Source organism: Protopterus annectens, chromosome 4.part0 (genome assembly GCF_019279795.1).
Source record: "Protopterus annectens isolate FY-2018-M chromosome 4.part0, PAN1.0, whole genome shotgun sequence".
In the NCBI taxonomy this organism is placed as follows: Eukaryota; Metazoa; Chordata; order Ceratodontiformes; family Protopteridae; genus Protopterus; species Protopterus annectens.
In genome coordinates, this window is record NC_056733.1 from 737,376,608 (window position 1) to 737,402,223 (window position 25,616).

The following is a 25,616-nucleotide window of genomic DNA, read 5'->3' on the forward strand; positions in this document are numbered from 1 at the left end:
CAATAAAGCATGTACAAGTAGCAGAGACCACTAACATTACTTTCATCTTGTCAGAATCTCTTACTGAAGCCCACAACTGCCAAGCTCATTGGTGCAAACACTGGCAAGTCTTAGTGCGTGCACAATATTAGTTTTTGCTGTAGGATGATAACTAGCGGTGGGATGCTGCTTGGTGCCAACAGACACTAAAATGCCAGGGACAGAAATACAGACTTCTGTTTTTAAGACATTTCTGTCCAAGTGTGTAAATCTAGTTTTTTGACCAGATTAAACATGTGAAATTGGGTTGCTAGGAGAGTGGTGAAAAATGGGGAGCAACCAGAGGATATAATACCAGGGAAGTAATTAAGGAATGTGAGGATAGTGGTGTGAGAGGACTGTAGCTATCCATTTCTTCATAAGTTAGCATTCTATTTATACAAACAAAGTGGGAAATTTGGGTAGTCACATCATAAAGGATGTGTGACAATGACTTAATAATGTTGTTTGACTAATTGGACTAACTCACATATGTGAAGTGGGGAGTTATGTATGGGGCGTAATATTTTTCATAGGTTCATAGGTGTGTACTAGGCTAATGGCCCTGGAGTCTTTACAAGCCTAGCCCATAGGATTATCCTGGCATCATGCCACCCGCCCTTAGTTCCTAGTGCCTCTGTCGAGCAGAGCCACTGGAGTGATCCCTGGGGTGAATCTTATATTTCCATCTACTCATCAAGATTTCTTTTGAAGAGGGCCATTGAGGTGCACTGCTTGACATGTATGAGAAGTCTATTCCATAGCATGGGCAGTCTCTCGGTTATTGTGGGACAGGTGCCATTTTTATTTTTTTTAAAGAGACAAGAATTTTGGGGAAGGTACTAAGGTATAACAGCGGCAGGTTAGGTATCAGGTGCAGACATACAGGACATACAAGATAGATAATGCTAGTGCAGGACACGGGTGGGTGGAGGACATCCTGAGTGGGGTTAGGTATGAGCCTTCAGATGCACATCCAGCATGAATACCGTGGGAATCTAGTCCTCACTCTCAGAGCTGTCGGTACTGTTTCCTGTTGCAGACATTTAGGGCATTGCAGGATGGGGCAGCAATTTGGCAATTTGCTGTGGGATCTTTTCCATACAGCTGATGTGGGCACAGAGGATCATCTCTAAAGTCTTCCCCACCAGTCCAATTAGCTCATGTCACCTTCACTGATGCTTTTCCTGGTAGGTACTACTGCACCAGCTCCCAGAGGAGATCTACCTGACGCAGGTGGTATAGTTAGTGCAGGTGTTATGGAGGTAATGCTGGCAGGTTGTAACCCAGAAGCACTGGGTGACTGTACTACTAGTGGCAGTGTTGCCACAGCCACCTATAGAGGGATGGTGGTCTGAGCTGCTGTGGCGAGTTTAGCTAGGTGGCTGTGATGCAGCAGGAATGATTTTTCAAATACAATGAAAGATAAAAAAAATAGAAACAGTGAGAAAGAGGGTGGGGGAAAGACAAAAAAAAAAAAAAAAGAATATCACAAATCTTCTGTAATGATAATATGTCCCAGAGAGTACATATTCCACATACCTTTTCAACAATATTCACATCCAGACATGACTGTGTGAGGCCATAAATTGTTATTACATGAAAGCTATCATACTCCTGGCTTTCACAATTATACGTATTCTACAAAATGTATGACTACTTGATGGAGAACAGTTCATTAGATGTATACTGGGACTAAGTACTTGTTATTCTACATTATGATTACAGCTACTAGGTATTGTATTATGAAACGAATATTACAGAATATTTTTTGTTGTCTGGAATTGAACATCTGTATTTACATAAGCTTTGTTGCACAAGTTAATCATGAAGGGCTGTACAGCTTGTAAATGTAGAGTGTGCATATTCATGTAGTTGTCTGACAAACCTCTATGGCCTGATGTCCAGACAATTGATAACCTATTGGTAAAATCAGTGTTATTATGAAATGGCAATCAGTCATACCTGACCCCTTGCGTACTCCATGCCTCTCTGAGGGATTGCAGTTTCTCCTCATGCACTTCCTGGTTTCCTTTAATTCCTACAGAAGGTACACAAAAAAAAATCAATTGTGAAGACCTGTTTGTGTTACCAAGTCATGGCAGTGTATTGCATGGTTATGGAGCCTAATACTTACACAACGGAGGTAGATTATGGGACCTATAATAATAGTTCCATTAGCTAATACGGTCCTGTTTTCATTTTTTAAGTCACTGTAATGGCGACAGCACTGCTCACGCATGTGGGATGCCACTAGCACATGTGGCAGCTTTTGCTACACTATTCTAAACTGCAGCCTTGTACTGAGACCTAATATAGCCACTCTGCGGAAGCCTTCAACTACGTTTAACAAGGATTGTGACGAAAATCTTAGATTCCTCCTCACACACCACCTCTGTGCTCTGTATGGAACAGTACCCTCACCATCATCTGTCATGTCTACCATTCAAAGACCTCAGGAAAAATGTCAGAAAACTGGTGCACAATCAGATCTTGTGTGCATCAACATGTGTGCAATGATGGACTCTGCAGACGAAATCATTTGCACGAGAGAAGGCACAAAATTGGGCTAGATTTAAATGTATGGATTATTTATTAAATGTCCAGTTTAGGTGAGAAGCATGCCAGTTACACTTGGGCATGCATGCTGATCAATATACATTAAACATTGCACAATGAATTTGGCTCATACTGGTTACTGTTCATATCTCAGTTACATTTAAAAGGACATTGTCCCACCTCTGGGCATGAACTCAGGAATGCTTTATGACATTCATAATGTTAACAGTGTGACATACAAATATAAAATCACCTGCATGATATTGTTGTCCCCTGTGTTCTCCTTATGAATATTTTGTTTCAGTATTACGGGATGCATTGGTTTCACATAAACAAAAAAAAAGTTTCACCAAAAGCACCTTGGAATCAAACCCATAAAAAAATAAGACATGCAATTTGGACCTCTGTGTACTAACTATTAATACCACAGGAGAGCTGCCATTCCAAGGGTATGAAGCATGGCCCATGACTGGAAATATACCTTCCTCTGACTACCCTATAACCTTTGCACAATACGATGTTCCTTTATTGGAGTAGTAATTTGAGGCAAAGGCAGTTTTATGTGGAAAACTTTTTCATTGTATTAATTGTTTTAATATTTTCAGTGCTAACAGACACGTGTTGAAGCTCAGCTTTTTTGTGAAGCTGATGGCAAAGTCTTAATGCATACGTAATCATATATTGATTGTTTTTCCATAGGACAAGAAGTGCCATTTCACTACACTGTTTCCTAACACTGACAGTCCTCTTTGCCAACTATCGCACATATACAAAAAAAATGACATTTCCATGTTAGAACAATTTATTGGTCAATGTGTGTTATGTGTGATTGTTTGAAATGAAATCATAATTATTTAATGGGAGGAAAATATATTGAAGAAAGGGACTGACAGAGTGTACAGGAGGGGATGTCCTCACAAGAATATTACACAGGGGTAAACACAGGGGTAAACAGATATGCACCAAAACAGAGAGCAGACATGTTTTGAAAGCTGCTTTACTGTTGCTGTTTTCTCATGGCATTGCAACTGTGCTATTTATACCACTGCATGTACACAGAAGTGTTTTATTATTAGATTTAGTGATATGACCACTCCGAGTGACACATGTCATGACTTACTTCATTAACGCACCAAGCCATTCAGGAAGTTATACAAGAATTATAAATTAATGCATTCTGTAATGTCCAACATTCTAAGTAAGGCACTTCAATACCAGTCTCGCCTGCATGACTGATTGCTGAGCCTTCGCATATGTGAAATAACATTTTGAGTTTTTGCCATAGGATCATTCCTTATAGGGCATTGATGACCCACACTGAAGTACAATGCCAGCTGTTGTGTAAAGGATAAAGCAAAAAAAAAAAAAATTTTTTCATTAAATTCAGTGTAATAATTTCACAACTTTGTGGGTTTCTACGCTTTAATTGTTCACAGCAATGATTCCTACTTTCATATACATGACACCTTCATAAGATTTAAACACTGCACCTACTGCATTACAATGAAATATTGACATAATGCGCCACATAACCTTTTTTTTATTTCCTAGCATAATCGACTATACTTCTAGTACTTTTGTATATACCAATTGTCATATTTGTCATTGTACATCACTGATATCTCTTCATACTTTATTGTATCATATGTATTCCACTGTTGAATTGTATGTATATACGCTTTTCTGATATTATCTAACTCTCCAGAACATTTCTCCCTATGCTGCAATAGGTATTTATTATCCAGTTGGACTTTCCTGGTAAACAAATTTCAATAAAATAAAAAAGGAGACAGCCAAACAGATGTGCTGAGCATTGTACTTCTTTAATGTTCATTTTTCTTTCACTATACATTTATGTTTCACTATACCCATGCTATTAGAGTGCTGTTTTTTCTTACAGAGTACAGTTGTAGAACTGGAATCATTGAAAACGTGAGGGTAATAAAGGGTATGATGGTAGAAAGAACTGTCTGCAAGGCAGAGTTACTGATAATAGTTGTTGTGACGCCCCTGCCCTGGCCCAGTAATCAAGGAACCTCTGTCCTCACCACTGGCAACAGCTAGGGGATGTACACACTGGGAGGATGACAAGTACACACACAGTAAAGTGCAATTTGTCTTAAGAGCACACAGAGATCAGTGTCAGTCTGGGGCTGGTTTCTCCCTCTTTCTACAGATCCCCAATAAGACTCCCCATTGGCACAGCTATAGGGTTGAAATCTCAGTCGAGTAGCCCAGCTAAGACCTCCAGCACCCTCTCTGTCCAACCAGTGCTTCATGTCCTTGCCCAAGTAACTGACACACACACACACACACACACACACACACACACACACACACACACACACACACACACACACACACACACACACACACACTTTGAGATTTGATTTGTACACAAACACACTGGGAAAGGCTGGCACAGGTTTGCTAACTATGCCCCCTTCTGTCCAGACTATAAAGTAGTTTCAGTTGCCACCAGCCAACTCTTTATCAGCTACTCTAAGGCTTCTAGCAGATTGTGTCCAATCCTACTGTGTAATGTTACTATTAATCCAAATGGTAGTCTGACCAAGCAAGGCTATTTAGGAGTAGCCTGTACAGTGTCACCAAATGCATATGCAATTACTCTAAGAGCTTAAGTAAGTCCCACAAATATCAGCCACAAAGATAGGTTTAAATATATTTAATAATAAATAATAAAAGAACAAGAGAATACTTAGTCAATCAACACAGTAACTTAGGAGTTCAAAATCACAGGAAATATTTTAAAACAACATTGCAGGACAGTCTCAAATACAGAAAACATCTAAACTAATCTTTACTATATTCCTATCTATATCTAAAAGAGATACTCTGCTCTAAATCTTTCTTACAGCAAGGCAAGTGCAGATGTGATGAGTGGATGTTCTTGGTTAGTCGAAGACAAACTACAAAAATGCCCAGTCTCTCTCAGAGAGAGTTCTTAAATTAATATCAAATATTACTGTTGGATGACGTCACTTTTTGTCATCTGACTTAAGTTTCCAAGCTAAACAGAAACTGACAGAATTTAACATCTCTGTGTTAAAAAATATATATAAATCTCAGGAGTTTGCAGATCTTGAAAGTCATAAAACAATAAAACATTTACAAAACAATGCAGAAGGCACCCTAGTTCTAGACATCATGTCTCCTTGCTGCATTGAAACTAACACAATCGTAAAACAATTTAATTTCAACTTTTTTCTTTGAAGCTTTGCAAGTTAATCTTCTATGTTCCAGCAGGGAATGCCGTGGTTACATTCTTGAAGCTCAGTACTGTACAAACCCTGTTCAACACATACGTCTGTATAAATAATATCAATATTCACAAATGACATAGAATTATTTACAAAATTCTACACAGTTGTACTACCCAATTGTAGTACCTTTGTTCACAGTATGTCTTAACGCTTGGCATTACTATAAACACATTTTTTTTTACTTTGCATACATGCTGTAGTTTTCAGCCACATTGTTAGTAATCTTCATTCTGTGTGTGAGATGTATGCACAGGCATCTCATATAATTTTTAAAAAGTGTTGACAGATGCGTGTGTATCAAGGCTGAGTCCTAAGTCTAAAGTCAATACAAGTTAACACTTTTTATTTGTGAGACTTTATTGTCTGACACACCCTCTAATAGTGTAATTCGGATTAGTAGGGATGCCTAACACATCACTAACAGTACTACTATGAGGCACATGTGCAAAGAATTAGTTAGCCAAAGGTATTGCAATCCCTGTTCTTGTACTGTTCAGATCTGTGCATGTTATTGTGTAGGAGACAACATCATGTTTATCTGTACAGCACTTCAAGCAAATTTTATATTATTCAGAAATAATAATGCATTGAGGGCTAATTTATATATTCTGCATACCCAGAAGGGTGTATCTACATCTTAGAAGCAGGATGTGGGCTATGGAACTTCCAGTATGCTAAGGAACACTGCCTTGTTTCCCAAGGGCTGCTAAAAAAGTACTGACAACAGTTTCAATTAGGAGGTTTACTATCATATTATTGAAGTGGAAAACAAAATCCATCCACATCTGTGAATCAGATGTGCGAAGTTCAGCATATCAATCAGGACAGAATGTCGAAGTGCACACACCAACATATTCGAATTTGCACTTTTGACATTCTGTTGAGAGAGTCACCAGTGCACACTACATAATGTCATCTTCTTGCAGGGGGGCTACTCCCCCTGTGCCCCCCCTGCAACCCCCCATGTGGGGGGCTACACCCCCTGCAAATAATATATTCCTACTCCAAGACTGCACTACAGTAGGGGAAAGGGTAATTTCCCGATCCCCACTGTACCGCAATCTGTTTTCATAATGCCGAAGACAGATGTGTGAATGCACCGTGGTATTTGCAAATACTCACGCTGGTGCAGGTTAGACAAAATGGGAATCGGCCAACTGTTATTTGACATTCCTGTTTTCGTCTAACCTGTACTCATCATTATGATAGTAAACCCAAGGAGGACTATATAGGATAGTGTTTGAATCTTTGAGTATGTATTCTTCTATGCTATTGCTCATTCTTAGTATGTTGATAAATATTTGCAATACCTGCAGTGTTTCAATAATTTCTGTACAAATAATCTGACATATACTTCATGGGAGTTGGCCAGCACACACATTCATGTGCACAGAATTCTTTTAGAATTATTGTAACATGCTTACAAGTTTAAATTGTTACTGACTGACAGAGTTCTCTAGGTTTTTTTTTTTACATTGACTTCCATTTCTCTGCTTATAATGTTTTCACTGTTTAGTGGTTGCATATTCTTGCATTTGCTGTTGTTGGTTGTCTTCTGTAGTTTATATATTTTTGGGCGGAGATGCATATGAGATATTAAAGTTCTAGCATTGTTGTTTAGACTGTTGTTCCTATTACGTTATTCACTGATTGCATACTGATATATGTTGCTTCATAGGTGTAACAGTCTGTACTACCCACGAGTATTATGTTTTTTGTGATATCCATTTTTCTTGCATCACAACAGGTATACAGCTCCCAAATCCAAAGTAAGATGGGGTCATCCTCACGGAAGTCTCATTTCTCAGATACTGAGAATGCGGTCATAATACAAGCCCTCTATCTCCAGGTTGGATGGCTCCTTGATTTACATGTCTATGACAAGCCCTTCCTTGACCATGTCTGGCAGCAGGTGGTTGCTGATGTCAGTACTGTTGGTACGCAGGGCTGGGTATACTATATGATCTGATATAGGACCAGTAATATGATTAAAAAAGCCACTGTCAGAACAAAGGCTGTGTGTGTGGGGGGGGGGTGCAGGGTTACTGGTGTTGGTGGTGGCTATTCTGCTGAACCACCACTCACTTTGACAGAGGAGTTCCTGTCAAATATTAGGGATCCAGGTGACTTAGAAGAGTTTCAGAGTGTGGTGCTGCATGTTGGAGCAGAGGTGGAACAGACCTAGTGAATGCCCCAGGTATGCCATTCAGATATTTATTTTGTCCACTTTTGCAATTGATAGTCACTTGTATTTTTATACTACTTCTATAAACTATTGTGTCCAGGTACATCTGGCACTGAGTTACAATGAACACCTGCAAACTGTACTGGCGTACGTATATTTATTAGTTATGTGTAGTACTCACTGAGATTATATTATTTGCGTGTGCATTTGAGTTATTTTGGCCCAGGTATTATACTATGTTTATTTCTCTTGTATTTTTATTTGTTTTGATGTATTTATAGATGAAGCATTGTCTGGCATTAGGCATATGGCTCTACCTCTCTGTCTGATGTTGGAGGAACATTATCCTCTGATGATAATGGTGGTGATGAACAGGCAAACTCTGGGATTGCAAGAGTATGTCACTCACAGGGAGTGTCACTCCCACATCCTCTCTATACAATATGGGCAGTCATTATGCCTACGCAGACCCATAACACAGAACCATCTGAGAGTGGACAGGATAATGGGGACATGGTTGACCAGTGTAGTGTGGTACCCCCATTTGTGGATATAGCAGAATCTTCCTCTAACTATCCTGAGGTTGAGGTACCACACAACGGTGTTGTAGAGGTGTAGATGCTTACTGCCATCCTTCTGAGTTTGGTGTGTCAGTCACTAGCTGCAACACAATGTATGTGCAGGGCCATCATCAGGATACTCAGGCAAGTTCTACTAGAGCCTCAGCAGAGGTTGTCAGATTACTTTATGCCATATGTTCTAATGTTGGAGACTGCATGAACCATGTGTGTGCGATTTTCTGGACAGCATAAATGACACACTAGACTATGAAGTGTCTCTTCTGGATTCTCTGCTGGGAGAGGGACAGCATTCATGAGGTCAGTCTGCTGATGCATCATCAGATGAAAGCCAATGTGGCCAAGGACATAACAGATCCTGCTCCCGCAGTGGTAGCACTTTCACTGCTACTTTGGTGGAGATATGTCCACACCCAGATGTGGTCATCAGTGTGGTTGTAGCTGTGGACATAGTCATGATGGCAGCTTATCTATCAGACATCATTCACATTCAGATAGAACTTTGCTAATTAGGATTGTGGAAGTAGCAGTGCAAGTCCTGGCACGGGTAGTTCACATGGTTGGGGGTGTCCATGATGAACTTGATCCTCTACCATGAATGGCTCACAGCTATCCAGAATGCCAGGGCAAAATGCTGGCACAAATGCTGTGGATGTGTTCCTGCATACCCAAACACAGTATACCACATGATGACCATGGCATTGTAAACAAGCTCACACAGTTCAAAATGGACTGCAACACATCTGGAGATATTGGCTGTAAGAGTGCATACATCTCTAACACTTACACACTTCTTCTGTATAAGACTTTAACTCCTGTAACACCCCCAGCCATACATTGCAAATGATTGTGACTGCTCCCTGCCCTTTCACAGTCTGTGAGTTAGGCTTGTCTATGTCTGATGCACAGAGTGGCCAGATAATGCATGGTTAGTCAAAGGTCTTGTTTTTACTCTGATACACAATCACTTTGATTTTGTTTAGTATGCCGACCTTCTGTATTTTTATTATTATTTTATTATTACTAGTAGTAATAGTAGTAGTACTTGTGTAAGATAGCTTGCTCAACTGATTGTGCAGATGATGGTGAGAGTGCCCTACCCTCTGGAGGGGTATCAGACTTGGGCTGCATATGTGTGTGATGCACATACTGAGCAGGCAATGCATGGATAGCCAAAATGCTTTTTTCTACTGTATAACTAAAGCAATGAGTAAAAAGATCACACAGAAAAAACAATTAGTTAAAAAACACAAAAAGAAAAATCTAGCAAAGCTTGACTTTCCACTGTGTAATTCCTTAAACATCTTGTATTAGAGGCGACATACGATACTGTATATACAAAATCCCCCTTAAAGATATCAGGTGTTTCAGCTAAATGGCAATTCTGAATGTCCATTACTTTTTCTTTTAAGTCACCTCCAAGTGTATCCAGACAACTGAACTGTGACTTGCAGTCTAAATACATTCTCTATGATATTTCTAGTCTGTGCATGGGCAGCGTTGTAACCATGCTCAATGGGGTTGTGTGACTTTTTTATAGGAGTCATAAGCCAAGGTTCTACTGCATATCCTGCATCCCCCACTAGCTGTCCTTGTAGGAAGTTCCTCTTTCAAACCATTAGGTACAGGTCATAGATGTGCCATATGTGGTAGCTGTGGAAACTATCTGATTGGCTTACACACACATTATAGATGATACATTGTGTAATATATACCACCTGACAATTGATAGAGTGATACCCTTTTCTGTTCACATACTTCCTTCTCAGTTCACCAGGTGGGAGTTTATTTCATTGTGGGTACAGTCTATGTCCCCCCCCCAGTTCTTTGTGGGAATTAGTTATGGGATAGAAATATTGCATTGTGGTAGCTCTCTCTTCTGCAGTACGTGGAAACCAGATATGCTGCCCCACATGTTGAGATTCTGCATTGATGAACTGGTTGAATGTTCTTGAGGCAGATGCCTGTGAACCCCCCAGTGTGTTCCCTGTAGGTCTGAAAAGTCCCTGTAGCTAAAATACATAAAGCTGCACATACCTTAGTCTCCATTGGGTTGAGTTCTCCATGATTCCCTTGAGATTTCAAATGGTGTCAGCAGATGTCTATCATTTCATGTATGGTATCCCTGTCAACCCTGTAGCAGATGAGCAAGTAGCCGATCGGAAGTTAAATGTGGTCTAAAGACTCTACACCTTTGAGGGTTACATCTGGCACCTGCAGCAATAGCACCTCTTATGAGAGCCTGTTGCAAATACTGGTTTACAATGCTTGCAGCAAGCCCTAGCATTCTTTAAACATTTTCCTGTCTCTGTATTCCAGCATGTGTTTGAATTCAGAGATGAAATGAGTACAGCATGTTCACGCGTATTTTACACATTTCTAAATTGGCCCACCATCTTTTTTGCTTCATTCACACACAGCAAGGTTCATTATATGATCATTAGCATATTCTACTGCTAACCTTTGTTTTGCAGCCACACTCTATGTGTATTGCAGTTTCCTGAATCGCAACCCCCCTGCTCATCCCTGCTCATTGCAGACACAAGCTAAGTGCAAAGAGCAGGCATTCATGAATCCTGGCCATAAAGTATTTATTGTCCCATGGCTCACACCTGCACAGCAGCTATCTGTGCTATGTCTATATGCAAATCTATTGAGTGCAGGTTATTTCCAGTGACTACAGCAATGCAAAAGCTAGTTCAAAGAAATGTTCACTTTCTAAAACTGCTTAAAATGGGAAAAAGATTTACTTGTACTGGAATTAGTCCATTGATGTGTAAAGTCTCAAATGACTTCAGATTTTTGTTGGAGGCTATGGATGATTGAGGCACTGACCAAGCCCATTTGAAACAATGGTTGTCAGTTAAAGCAAGTGGCACACGGAGAAGCTATTCAGAATGAATTTAAAAAAATATAAAGGGGTTTGAGTATTGTCTATAGGGATGTCCTTATGTGGACACCCTTATTGGTTCTTAGAAAGTTGTGAAAGGGGAAGATGAATGAGATAGAAAATAGGGAGATATAAAAGGAAGACATCAAGAGGGTTATGCTTCTGGTGGTGGGACAGGAAAGGGTCTGTATTTTTGAATGGGTATAGACCTCCATATTTTTGAATTTATTTTTATATAAGAGGGACGTTGGGGAAGGAAGTAGAGAAGAGACTGTAAGAGACAAGATCAGGAAAGGAGGGAGGTGAAGAGGAGTTGCAGCAATGCCTATCCTGGTCTGGATGACCTCAAAATTTCTCACTGCTTGATGGTCACGCAGTAGAAGACCCCAGTGATGTGAGATTGCAGAGGCCTCTGATGGCTTGATGGTCAGAGACTCCTGGATAGCAGGACTTGCATCCACTGAATAAGGTCTTTCATGGGCCAAAGGTGTTTATCCACTGCCCACTCCCCCACATCCTTGCAGAGTTCATGACATCCATGGCTTTTCAGGCTGCACTGCGTCAGGACAGGAGCTACCTCCCAATCCTGTCAGCATGTGCTTTGTTGGGTAGAGGGTGATCTGGAACATTCCGTGACCTTGAAGAAACATGGTTGGGCTGCTCCTGGGATCTCTGGACTTGTGAAAAAGAGAACATAAAATAAGAAAAAGGAAAAAAAAAAAAAAAGAAAAAAATGCATACATAAAATAAAAAAAAGAGAGAAAAGGTAAAAAGTCACACAAAGCTGAGACACATTCACATTAACAGTGCTTACTAAGCATTTAATAAGCAAGTTTAAGTTATAAAATGGTATATTTTACACTGAGAAAATATTCTAAAATATGGCACCAATATGGATTGTGCTAGAAAGATTATTGGTAATACAGTACTCCTGCAAGTCTGCTTTCATAGGTTCATAGATTAGTACTAGGCTAAGTGCCCTTGTGGGCCATTTTAAGCCCAGCCAACTACTCCATGGGAGAATCAAACGCTGCACCTTGTGTCTGTAAAGTAAACACCTTAACCATTATGCCAACCTCCTTTCCCTTTGATTACCACTTACATCTTAATGATTTCTTATAATAAATTATGTGCTATTTTCAATTTATTTGCAGTAAAACATTTTCCTTAATCCTACATTTTGATTTCATAAGCATGAATACCGTTAGCATACTCATGATCATTTTCAGTGAGCCTATAAAGCTTCCTTTGTGCTTGCTATGCATTGTAACTGATCTCCCCTTTGGCTACAGAAAGAACAAAAGGGATGCATGGTTGTTTACCTATCTTATATGTCCATGCATAACTCTGTAATGCAAGCATTTTTCCTTTAATCAGATATGATAAATTTAGTAAACAGCAGTGATCCTTCATACACTACACACAAATTGCTAACAAGGCTAAATGACTTCTTATTCAGTGACAGTTTTTTACTTCATATTACTATTGTTTCGTAACTGTGTTTACTGAAAGTAAAAGCTAAAACATGGCTCTGGCTTGTCTGGTTGTGGGTGAGGTACACTTTACAACTTTTGCATTGCCATTTATATGCCTTTCATAGATTACATGTGTTTTCCTGACTTAATATCAGCATAAGTAGCTGTCAGGAAGAGAATTCATTTGTGCAAAGACAATTTGAGCACTTCAGTCTGCAACATGTTTTATGCAGGTCATTCACTGGCAATTTTGCCCCCAACCTCCACTCTACCTAGGGTGTGGTGACTTACTCTGGTCGCCCATCTTGTATGTGCATCAGGAATTCTGGAAATAATAACTGTCTTTGTGGTTTACACTGAACACTGTATTTTTAGAAGGCTTTTGCATTTCATAGAAATAATCCTTTCAGTACAAAACATATTTATACGTATATATGTCATTTATGTAGCATACTTTCACACTGTTATCCTTAGACTAATTAAAAACCTATAAAAATGAAGAGGGAAAGGAAAAAAGTAAAAATATTTGCTGTAGAACTCTGACCTTATCACCTGAACCTGCAAAACCCAATTGGCCAGCTGGTTGGCCCTCTACTTCTGTAGGTCATCACACCTGTGCTGACACTACTGCCCAGAGTGGATGATCCCTTTCAGGGATGAGAGGTGATTATCTATCTCCTGCCAGATGTTTATTTTTCCATTCAGTGCTGGGCACTACATTATCAAATTTCTGCATGTATGACGAAGACCATGCTCTTAGTCTCCTTGTCTGACCAGCAGACGGGAGCTGCCATCTTTAGACATGCCAGAACAAAAGTGAGGAATAGAAGTATAGGACAGAGCTTCAGATGGTGGTAACCACACCCTCTGAGGTGTGACTTCACCATGCCCAACCCATGTGACCGTATAAGGGTATATTACCCATGGAGGTGATAGTGGTGTCATAGGTTCATCAGTGTATACTAGGCTAACGATCACTGGGGCATTTTTAAGCATGGCCATTCATCCCAAATCTCTGAGGAGTTCTGGTATCCTTGATAAATGTAAGTAGGAGCTTGGGAGATGAAACATTTACAAGCAGGGGTGTTTGAGTTGAACCATTTAAAGGTTGCTTGTATCCATTAGATACATAGGTGCTAAGCCAGGGATGAATTTCCTGTTCCCCATTCAGTTGTCCAAGTTACATGTGAATTGGGTTAGGGAGGAACTTTGCTTCATATGAATGGAAAGCCTGTTCCAGTAAGGGGTAGTCTCTAAGATACATACCTGTCTCTCCAGCATGTCCTATTTGTATAACAGACAAGGTTTAGGTTTTTAGAATGGATAAGTCAGGTGCTGTTTGTTTTGTGGAAATGCAGGAGGTCCATCAAGGTGGGGTCCAACAATGCCTTGAGTGCCAAGCTTGTTTGAATTATAGTTATCCTTAGCTTTGGAAGCTATTTTTGCCTCAAAGTCTGCTTTCACAGACTTGACTAGTTCCCTGATTCACTTGTTTATAGTAATGAAGGACTTATTACTGCTCTGTTATGCACATTCCCTTTTACTTCTCTACAGGATTTTCTTCATTTGTTGTACAACCTATTAAGACCAGAGGTTCACCAGGGTGGCATGGCTTGTTTTTGCTGTTTGACCTGGGCTTATTTTGGTTTGGTACTGCCATTTTTATGCAGTTGTTTATGTGGTCATACTGGGCTTTTGTGTACTCTTCTGCATAGGCTTCTGTGTTTTATGTATTTTGGAGAGCTTGGAATCTAGCTGTGCCATCCCTTAATAGGAGGCAACATGCCTTAAAAAAGTTCTTAAAGATTTTGTGTTTTTCTGGGGGTCTAGTTTTGTCTTAATTTCCATTGAGATCACTTTATGAGCTGAACTTACTAGCGAGGGCATCACACATTAGGGGGTGCAGTGCTCTCCCATATTTGTGAGTACCAGATCTAGGATATTTGTTCCCCTGATGGGAGTACAGATCAGCTACTTCAAGATACTCAAATTCACAAAGTAGAAGAATCTTTTGGTCTGTATGTTAGTGGTTCTGTATGCCTCCCAGTTAATGGAGCTATAGTTAAAATCACCCATGAGTATGGTACTGGACTGGAAAGTGAGTGATTCAAGTAACTCTAGCTATGATGTGTAGCTTTCCTGGTTGATGGAGGGGGACCTGTAGCTAGCAAGACTATGGTAATATATTTTTCTCATAGTTAGTTGGACATCGAGCAGCTCAAGCATGTCATATTGTTTGACCAGCCATGAGGTGAGTTTATCATTTATGTGGATTGATACATCTCTGCCTTTCACTCTTTCACATTCAGTGGGTGAACGGAATGTGTGAAAGGCGTTATAGCCATGCACTGCCAGGTGCTTTCCATGGCTTTAAACCATGTTTTAGTAACTGCACAGAAGTCAGCATTCTCCAGGGTGAGGAAAGCTTCTAGGGGGTGCAGTTTCTTGTTGAGGCATCTAGCATTGAGCAGTAACACCTTTAATGTGTTCTGAGTAGCTTGTTTGTGTTGGAAGGTTTGTCTGTTTGGCAATGCCTAAAAAGGCAATATAGGGGTGGATAATATGGATAATGTTTTTGCCAATATCCAAAAACCTAGAGGTGACAGGCAGAGACCATGCCTGGCAAAGCAGCATGGTCTGCTGACCATGTCCTCCCAGGCTGACAAATATTGCACCCCTTTGGAATGACACCAGTAGCTAAGCTAATTGTTAAAGGCGATCATTGTCTGTCTGTATTGTGGCATCATCCTTGGAGATGGTAGACTGCTGCTCAATGTTAGACTCATACTTTCCTGTGACACATATTCTGAGAGTTCAGTCATCTCTCTCTTAATATAGGCCAGGGAGGTACATCTCAGGTCATTTACACCCAAATGGACTATGACTGAGTCATACTGGTACTGAGGGGTGAGTGACCTGAATGCTTGTGTGATCTGCTGGATCCTGGCCCCTGACAGGCAACTTACTGTAACCTTTTCTTTATCCAGCCTTGTAAGTGGGACATCAGTGTGTCTCACAATGGAGTCACCTATGACCAGAATGTTGGATTGTGAAATGTATCACCTTATAAGGTTGGTAGTTGAGACATAATGAGATGTAGCTTTATGTGTTGTGATGGGAATTGTCTTGTTTGTATACATGAAGAGTTTCTGAGGACTGCTCCTGAGAGGCCTTTGAGGCTTGTTTTGTTTTCATGTAAGCACCTCTGCATATTGTAGGCCTGTGTGTATGGTCCTTAGTGGGTGTGTATGACTCACTGACAACCTGTTTGTTGCATTTTATGTCTGCAAGAAAATCTCTGGCCTTCAGAGACAATGTGTAAGTACATCTGTCACATATTGTATTTGTCTGTTGGAGAATTAAGTGGTTATCAGTGTATATGAGGCAATTGCTACATTGCCTCAGGATGCCCATGTCAACCAGATGATAGAAAGTGCCCATCCATGGTTGCCAGTCTTTCTGTACTTGCAAGGGATAGGTGTGGAGGGTGTTTATAACTGGAGAAAGGGGAGTTCTTACTTGATGTAATCTGCAGCTAACCTAGCCTGTGATGGTGCCCAGTGCCCAAATCAGATGATCACTGGACAGTGATAGTCCTGAATGCTGTGATAAGGTAATGGAGACCTAAATTGTCCTAAATTAATGCATAAGCAGTGCTCACCAAGCAAACTAGTTGCCAGGTGAGTATCACAGGACTGAGGTAAAGGTCCAAAGTGTTTTATTATTGGAAAATTTCAACTTCTGGTGTTTGCTTATAAGCAAGGGACCACTAACTACCGCTGCATGAAGAGTAGCTTTGCACAAACATGAGGCTTAAATACACTCAGAGAAAAAACAAATTTAAAACTAACTGAGCCCACAGACCAATCAGGTAAGTATACAGTGAGCTTTCTACCAGTAATTCCCAGTTCAGATGAGTGAAATCAGCCCTCCCCTGTCACAAGAGTGCACACTTAGACCCTCTTAATGTAAAATGACTGGTTTGGAGCCCACATGTTGACGAACAACAAACAAATGCCTGGAACTTACTTAACAATTCATTAGAATTCACTAGGGGTTGGGAGGGTGGCCTAATGGTTAAGGTGTTCACCTTACAAACACAAGGTACAGGGTTTGAGTCTCACAAAGGATAATTAGCTAGGCTTAAAATGGCTCACAAGGGCAGTTAGCCTAGTACTAACCTCTGAACCTATAAGATACAATGTGATTAGTACAGAACAGCAGCCAGTTTAAAGCACAGCTTGAATATGAAAAGTGCAGAAAAACAATTAAATATTACAGTAGGACTCACAGTAGATAAAAAAAAATGCAAGTGGAAAAATTATACTTAGATCTGTTTTTGTAATTGCATTATGTAATTAACGTTTAAATTTTGTTTATGGCTTCAGTTATGGTAAGCGAGTCTTAGGAAGTGATAAGGTGTGTCACGGTGTGATGAATGCATGTGGACTAGGCCTCAATGCAGTCGAAATTAAATGCTCACTCAGTGCAGATCTATATCCAAATACTCTGGTATTTTTATATTTCATGGAGGCATTCTGTGTACTGCCACTCACTTCCTGGGTCAAGTGCTGCTGACCGCAGCTTGTTCATGATCACCCAAAGTCATTTGATGCCTGTAACATCACATACTTCAACACACATGGCTGCATTTCATAGAGATCAGCTTGACTGAGCTTCATTTGCATGAGAAGTTCATAAATGGGCCATGCATTTCTGATAGGAGTTTCATAGCCTCCATATTTAGTTGTCCTCAGCCAAGGTCATTGCAAATTGGTGTGGGAATGTTTGAAATTGTCAAAATAAGCTACTTTATACTTAGAAAACACTGAAAACTATTCAAATTCAATTTAATGGACAGCTTACTATACAGAAACTCACTGGTTTTGCAGTAAAGAGAAATTAATGTGGAATTGCTGTATTTTGATATCAGTGATGGCAGCAGTAATGATGTGAAATGTCATTCATTAGTTGTGCATACATGGCTGTGCAGTGTATACAAGAAGGTTAAGGGGAGAGGACATTGAACATTTTATTCTCTGCTGATCAGGTTATGACAACTACATGGTGATACTGGAAATGATTGGTGCTCGCACTGATGTTTTCATTGGTTCATAATGCTGAGTAGGTAGTGGTTGAAAACCTTAATAGTACTTTGAGAAAAATGTATGGAAGCCTGCTTTACATTACTAATATGAATATCTGCTGTCAGAAGACTGAATTGAAATTAGTACAACTGTTGTATTAATTCCTCATCTTAATGATGTTATGCTTTTGGTTTGAATTTAGGTTTCAGGGTTCTTTGCTTCATGTTGGTGCTATCATTGTTTGGCAAGGGACTGTTAACAGCTCATTTTTGCAGTATTAAATTTATTTTTGGGTAATCTTTCAAGTGTTTTGCTGCAGTGGTGATGAGTGGATTTAATTTCTCTAAATCAATTTTACTAGGGGTACTCCTGTATGTTATTTCAGGTAAAGACATGATGCAGTAGCAGGGATCCAGAGAGAGGAAAGACAACTTCAGCCCTGAAGGGAACCACATGGGGGCTCTCAGGGCATATGACAAGTGCCTGTTTGGCAAAGGGGGTGCCAAAACAAGCTGAGAGAGCTAATGTGTGGAACCATGTATTTTTTTGGATATAAATACAGCTGGGGAAGGAGGAACCAAACATTGATACAGTGCAGGAAAAGGACTAACAATATTGTAAGATGTGCCAGAGCAAAGGCCCAGCATGCACTTGCTCATAGCAGTACCAGTGAGGGGCCTCCAATACTTACCCCATTTACACCAGATAAGGAATCCTTCCTTTCCATACAGGGAGATGATTGCAACATACTTCTCAACCTCCTAAAGCAAGAAATCTGGACAAATCCATAAATAATGGGGGACAAAGGCCAAAAAACAGGTACAATTTTTAAATATTGCTCTTACAAACTTAGAAAGTTGATAGAATAGCAAGTTTTGCATTGACATAAATTTTCTGAAGGATATGAAGTCTGAAATGCAAATGTCTGTCTTTATTTTCTGACTTCAGTCCTCAAAGATTTGCCAGTCATTTGCCAGAAAACCACGATTTTATGAGAAACAGACAAAAATATGAGGCAACAATCTGGGCAGTTGAGAGGTATGGATTGCAACACTGATGAGGATGCCACAGGCATAATAAGAGGTGGTGTGTACTCTAGCAATTACCCACCTCAGCAGCAACCACATTTATCCACGGAGGAAGGTTACTGCATCCCACACAGCAAATTCACATGCTGAAAATTACTACAGTGGTTGACTACATGTAATACATGACAATTCTTATCAATAGGTCTGCCCATCAGGCATGTGTTCTGAGTGGGCATGGCAAGTGAAATTCATAATTTAGTGTACATAATTCATTATTGTGGCTCACGATCTTGGTAAAGTCATTATCAATTATTCTTCACTGGGCTGGCAGAAACAAACAGTTCCACTGTATCAGCACAGCTGGAGGATGTCAACATCAGAATGGCTGTCGATTATGATAACATAACAGTTATATTTATTTATTTATTTTATTTATTTCCAGTTTGATTATTGGGGAAGTCCACTGGGCCCAGAGAGCTCATTTTCAGTGGAGGCCCTGGGAGAAAAGCTCCATGAAGCAGATTACAGTAAAGATAGCAGTCCGATAAAAATAAAAGTACAAGTACAAATACAGATCAAATAATACAAAGCATGAGCAATACTGGCCATATTGGAAAAATGTTGTGCAGATACATTTTAACAAATACACACAGTTAAAGTCAAAAGTCAAAAGCTATTTACAATATTTACAGAGTGTGAGAGATAATATGGGAATTAGCTTTAGAAGGTTATAACCAGCTATAAGGTGCTTAGGAACTCAGGAGGATACACTCCCAGGGGCTTTTGTTAAAGAGTTCTAGGTAGGGACAATGCAGTTACATTTCCATTTGGAAGAGAGGTGGGTGTAAAGCTGAATTTTGAAGTTGTGTTTGACATTGTCCTTAGTGTAGAAGGGAGAGAATTCCATTTCTTACCTAAGAAGGAGAGGCGAAGTTGTCCAGCAGGACGTTTAGGTACGTGGACAGTAATTAAGTTTTGGTGTTCAGATCTGAGAGTTCTATTTGGGGTGTATGGGGGAAGGATGTTAGTTAGAGCAGGGCATTTGGCTGGATTAAATATTAGTCTATGTGCTGTAGTGAGCTGGAGGAAGTCCAGGTAATTTGAATTCTAACCAGTTGAGGGATTGGAGGGTAACACAGTGATGGCTGGAATGTTTGGCTTTAGTGGCAAATTTAGAAATTTTGTTATAACAGCTTTCAAGTTTGGAAGTGATGGAAGAGGATAGGTTAGTTAGTAGTGGGGTGCCATACAGAAGGGAGGGAAGGAGGTAAGAGGAGGCCAGAGTATGCCTGGTAGACGTAGAGAGGAAGTGGTTGTTCCTGTATTGCATACCTAGTTTTTGGTGGGTTTTCTTTATATATTGCTGACTATGGATGTCAGACTTGAGGTGCTCATCTATAGTTAGACCGAGTAGTTTGGCAAAGGGAACAACTTTGATCAAAGAGTTGCTTTGGCTAAAGACTTGAAAGGAACTTTTATCAAAAGAGAAAGATTTTGAGAGTGTGAATAGTAGTATTTTAGAATTGTTAGCATTGAGAGAAAGGTACGTGGTTGGTGTCACTTTCGTGTGTTGAATTGGAAACAGTATCGCATTCCACTCTACGGCTTTTTTTGTTTGGATTGTTTGGTTATTAGTGAAAAGCCACACTTCTTTTGGTTTCATTGAGAGAAAGGTGATTTTGGTGCATCCAGATCTCAGTAGTTGAGAAGGCCGTCTGAGTTTTAGATAGGGGCTCAGGAAGGTTAGAGGCAGAGCAGACAAGTGTAGAGCCATCTGCATAGTGGATGACTTTGGCATTACGAATAGCAGAGTGAAAGTTATTGATAAAGATATTAAACAGCATAAGTCCGAGGATGGACCACTGTGGTACTCTGGCAGGGGTGGGTAAGAAAGGTGAGGTGCCTTTTTTCCATTTCCAGCCTGAGATCTATCTGACAGATAGCTTGAGAACCAGGAAAGCATGTTTTGGGGGAGATTTAGGTTAGAGAGGTGACTTAGAAGGTGCTTATGGGAAACAGTATTGAATGCTTTAGAGAGATCTAGGAGCACTGTGAATACCAAGTTCCCAAATCTTGGGCATTTATGATACAGCCTGAGGACAGTGGCAATGTGATGAATGACCAAGGTTGTATTTGGAGGTCTTTTCACAAATCACTCATTCCAATAAATGTGAAATGTTAAGTGGAAGACACAACTAAGCACAGATCTGTATGTGGATGCCACCAGACATACCCAAATGGAGGAAACAGACAATCTGCTAGCAGACAGTTTGTCTCACATATCACCCCCACCCTGTTGCCAGTGGCCAGCAGCCAAAGTATGCATGCAAACATTACTCAGTTTTTATTCTAAGGAGGGAAGCTCATCTGTGCGCCCTCTATGGCTAATAACACAGAACCAACGGGCCTTAACAACATCACAGGTTGCCTATAACATGACTCAAAACATGGACCTACCAGACACAGTTGTATACAAACTTCAACAAAGCCTCCAGATGGCCTATGTACCCATATAAGGATGTGGATCTGTGCATCAACATGCATTCTTTTGACTAGGGGGAACATCACTTGATGCATGCATGCATAGAGACATCCTGACTCTCCTCATCTGTGAGGTATACCAATAAATCATCATGGACCTTCTCTAAAAGGACACAGGTAATATCCCAACTGTGTACCAAACACATGTGTGATTTGTTTAGCCTACACCATGTCCATTACATCTGCTCAATGTCCTCAACAAGCTCACCAAGGGCATACATGTTTACAACGCTAACCACTATTGCTCACATCCATCTAATTTCCACCCTCTTCTATGCCTCTCCCATTTATACCAACTTATCAAAACACAGCCTTAACAAACTAGCTACCTCCTATAACAATATTGCCAGATTTGCTACTGGTTCCTCATATAGAACTCACCACTGTCAAAACCTTAAACACCTAGATTGGCTAGAACTTCATAATCGACTTCAGTTTCAACAACTTATAGACCATAAGATCCTCTATCTTCCTAAAAATACTCCTATAATTAATAGCCTTCTTACCCCCTACAGTAATTTGACAACCCTTCGCTCAGCCAATAAAGTGCTAGTATCTACAGTCAAATCCAAAAATAAGGCCAGTGATTCACTGTTTGCCAACACTGCTGGCAAATCCTGGAACCTGCTTCCCATGAAACTCTCATCTCTCTCCTCAGCAAAACTGTTCAAAAAAAACAACTCAGAGAATACCTTATTAACCACTGGTTATGCCCATGTAGTAACCCAGACTAATCCTTCCACCACTTTCTCTGAACCCTACCTACATAACTTTTTGCAATTTAATTCCAATTCTCTCTATGCCTTAGAGAGTAGACCTACCTAGTCTAATTTTTAGTCTCTACAACTCTCTCTTACACTCAATCCTCTACTAACTTTACACTTGCATAGATTGCTGCTTGCAGCATTAACTTGCTATCACATATAAAAATCTATATAGACTTTTGTTATATTTCTTATTTAATGCTGCCTTAAAGTTGTTATGCTACTGTAGGATAATGGGATGACTCACTGCTTAATACTGTACCTGGAGCTGTAATATTTTCTATTGTATTTTTTTTTATACTTCTGGGGCGGCCACGGTGGTGCAGTGGTTAGCATTGTCGCCTCACAGCAAGAGGTTCTCCGGTTTGATCCTCGGCTGGGGTGCCTTCTGTGCGGAGTCTGCATGTTCTCCCTGTGGTCGCGTGGGTTTCCTTCAGGTGCTCTTTTTCCTCCCACATCCCAAAGACATGCAGTAGGTGGATTGGACACTCTAAATTGGCCCTAGGTGCGAGTGCTTGTGTGTGTGCCTTCTGTGGAAGGTTGGGCGCTGGGCTGGCAACTTGACACTGTAAAACTCCACTGCCAATCATGAGCAGACAGGTGATCTGCTGTGGCAACCCCTAACCGGGAAACGCCAAAAGAAGAAGTATTTTTTTTTATATTTCTCTTTCTTAATAGTGCGCCACGTCAAATTTGTTTATTGTTTAATCTCTTTTCTTATTATTCTGCTACTTTAACACTAATTTTTGTCTATAAAACATTTGTATTCTTCACCTTAAAATAGTACTGCACCTAAATTTGTTACTTTTTTTACTTATTTGTACCTGTAGTTGCTAATATTTTGCTTATGTGGAGCTTTTCTCCCCGGGCCTCTACTGAAAATGGACATATATCCAGTTAGACTAGCCCGGTCAACAAATGTAAAATAAAAATAAAAATAAAATAAAATCCTGTGTAACTTGACCTGGCCAAGGCATCTGACACAAATCCACACTGAGATATTACTTTGAAACTATCACAAGTGCCCATAAACACATATATCAGCAAGTGGGTAGATCACTGGATCACATAATGACAGATACATATGTTGAAGTGTGTGATGTGACTTATATCTAGAGTCCAGTGATCAGGTCCATACCCCAGGGCACCATAATAAGCCTTTTCCTGTTTCATTATTTTAAGTCTCACACATCAAGAATGGCTTACACATCCTTTGTCCAGCCAGCTTTCTGGAGGACTACAGATTATGGACAGCCCCTGAATTCAAGTGTGGTATTGGCATAATGCAGACATTATCAACCCACACAAAGGATCACTGACACAGCCATGGAGACACAATAAATGAACAAAAATCATGGGGGATTAGTTCCATTATAAAAGCAAATACACAAGCTAATTATAATATAGGCAGCACACCATGATGAGCAGATGACCTGTGTACTTAGGTAGATGCTATGCGGAATGTCCACCAGCATATGCCACAGTAGTGACTACTCTCTTGTATGTAACACAACCTCTGAGTATGTGCAGGACATCCACATCAAAGGGCATTACAATTCCATAGTTCTCAGCCCTCATCATACCAATTACTGAGTACAATGTGCCCTTTTTCATGTACCTCACAACACATCTTCCAGGGATGAGTTACTCAAGTGCACTACATTTGCCACATTGAGCTCCCACACATCTTATTGGCAATACGCATGTATTCTTTTTGTTGCATAAACATTAGTGTTTGATGTTGTAGAACCCCCCACAAAGTGTCATACAAGATACATGTGTGCTGTACACTGTAGCTGATTGACAACATTGACGGCATAGGTTACATTCATGACAGTGTGGATTGTGCCATATATATGCCATGTACACCTGTCAATTAATCAGGAAAGCTCCTAATTTCAAATTCAGGTATAACAGTGTTTCTCCTAATACCTCCTGCAGATGTTAAATTTTGAGGAAGGTATGCTTGATTCCCCTGATAGATTGCTGGCAAATCATCACAGCTGTATAAGTGTGTTCATGTAGAACCATCTATGATCACTCACAATCACATATGTTATGTCAAAGACATGGGATTAATGGTGGTATTAATCTGATATTGTCAATGGTTGTGTGTGCCTCTGTTTAGTGTTATCCATGACCCTGTTACTATGTGTCCCACTTGGATGAGACCTCTGCTGACATTACATTTATATTCAAGCAATTTATTTTGCACAGCTTCACAGTATGCACCTAATCCCTATTGTATATACCGTCCCTGATATACGTCCTCTCCATTGTTATGTCACCTTGTGTGACAGTCACATAATATACAATAAATGTGCAGTACGTTCTGTATTATGTAGATATGTTATTAGTTTTCATGCTACAACTATCTTCGTTGACATGTCCTAATCTGCTGAACATTAAGGTTTTACCTGTCCTCTTCCCCTGTGCCCATTCTTACAATTCATCTGTGTGTCCCTTTTCAATACACACACTTCCTCTGACTATTTATTTATAAATCAGTCTATGCACCATTGCTGATCATTTACAAAACTTTTATTCAGTATGCCTGAAACAGGATTTCACACTACTCTGCACTGTGTATACTTTCATGTAATGTGTTGGAAGTGTATACATTGCTTTATTAATAACCCTGCTAGTCACTGTGGCTTTCTACACAATTTCAAAGACCTAGTTTTCCCATAAGTAAACAGGTATACATGTCTGCGAGTGTTTGTCTTGCTTTACACAGTTTCCTGGCCAACAACACTGTTGCTGGCCACAAAACCACACTTGTTTACATTTAAACACAGTGCACGGCATGCATATGTAATTACCTCAGCTGCTCACCGTGCAAACATGTAAAATCCAAGAAGGTTTTGTGCAAAGCCTACATGGAGTTTATTGAATCCCCAGGTGTGTATACCAAGATTATATATTCCCAGTTCTGAAAGAGGTATACGCCTCCTTGAAATTGATTACATGCATAGATCTGTAACATGTAGGACTGCATACATATCTGCAGACCTCACAAGATCCAAATGTATTGAAAGTTGTAAAACATGATCATTGATAAATTGCCTAAACTAGGCATCAATCCTTACATCACTAGGTGGGTTGCAAATTGGCTTACAGATAGGACCCACAGACTGAAAGTTGCAGATTCCAAGTCAGACTGTCGACCAGTCACAAATGGAGTCCCACAGGGCTCGGTCCTGGGCC

General features: G+C 40.1%; 1 protein-coding gene across 1 annotated transcript in view; it reads right to left on the reverse strand.

Moving 5' to 3' along the window:
* The window catches only part of PLA2G1B (phospholipase A2 group IB), a 133,009-nt gene that overhangs the window by 79,467 nt on the left and 27,926 nt on the right, over nt 1-25,616 (reverse strand). The window contains exon 2 of the mRNA XM_044069660.1: nt 1,984-2,059. Within this exon, the coding sequence (XP_043925595.1) occupies nt 1,984-2,035 (52 nt within the window). The 5' untranslated portion in view covers nt 2,036-2,059. The remainder of the gene's footprint in view (nt 1-1,983; nt 2,060-25,616) is intronic.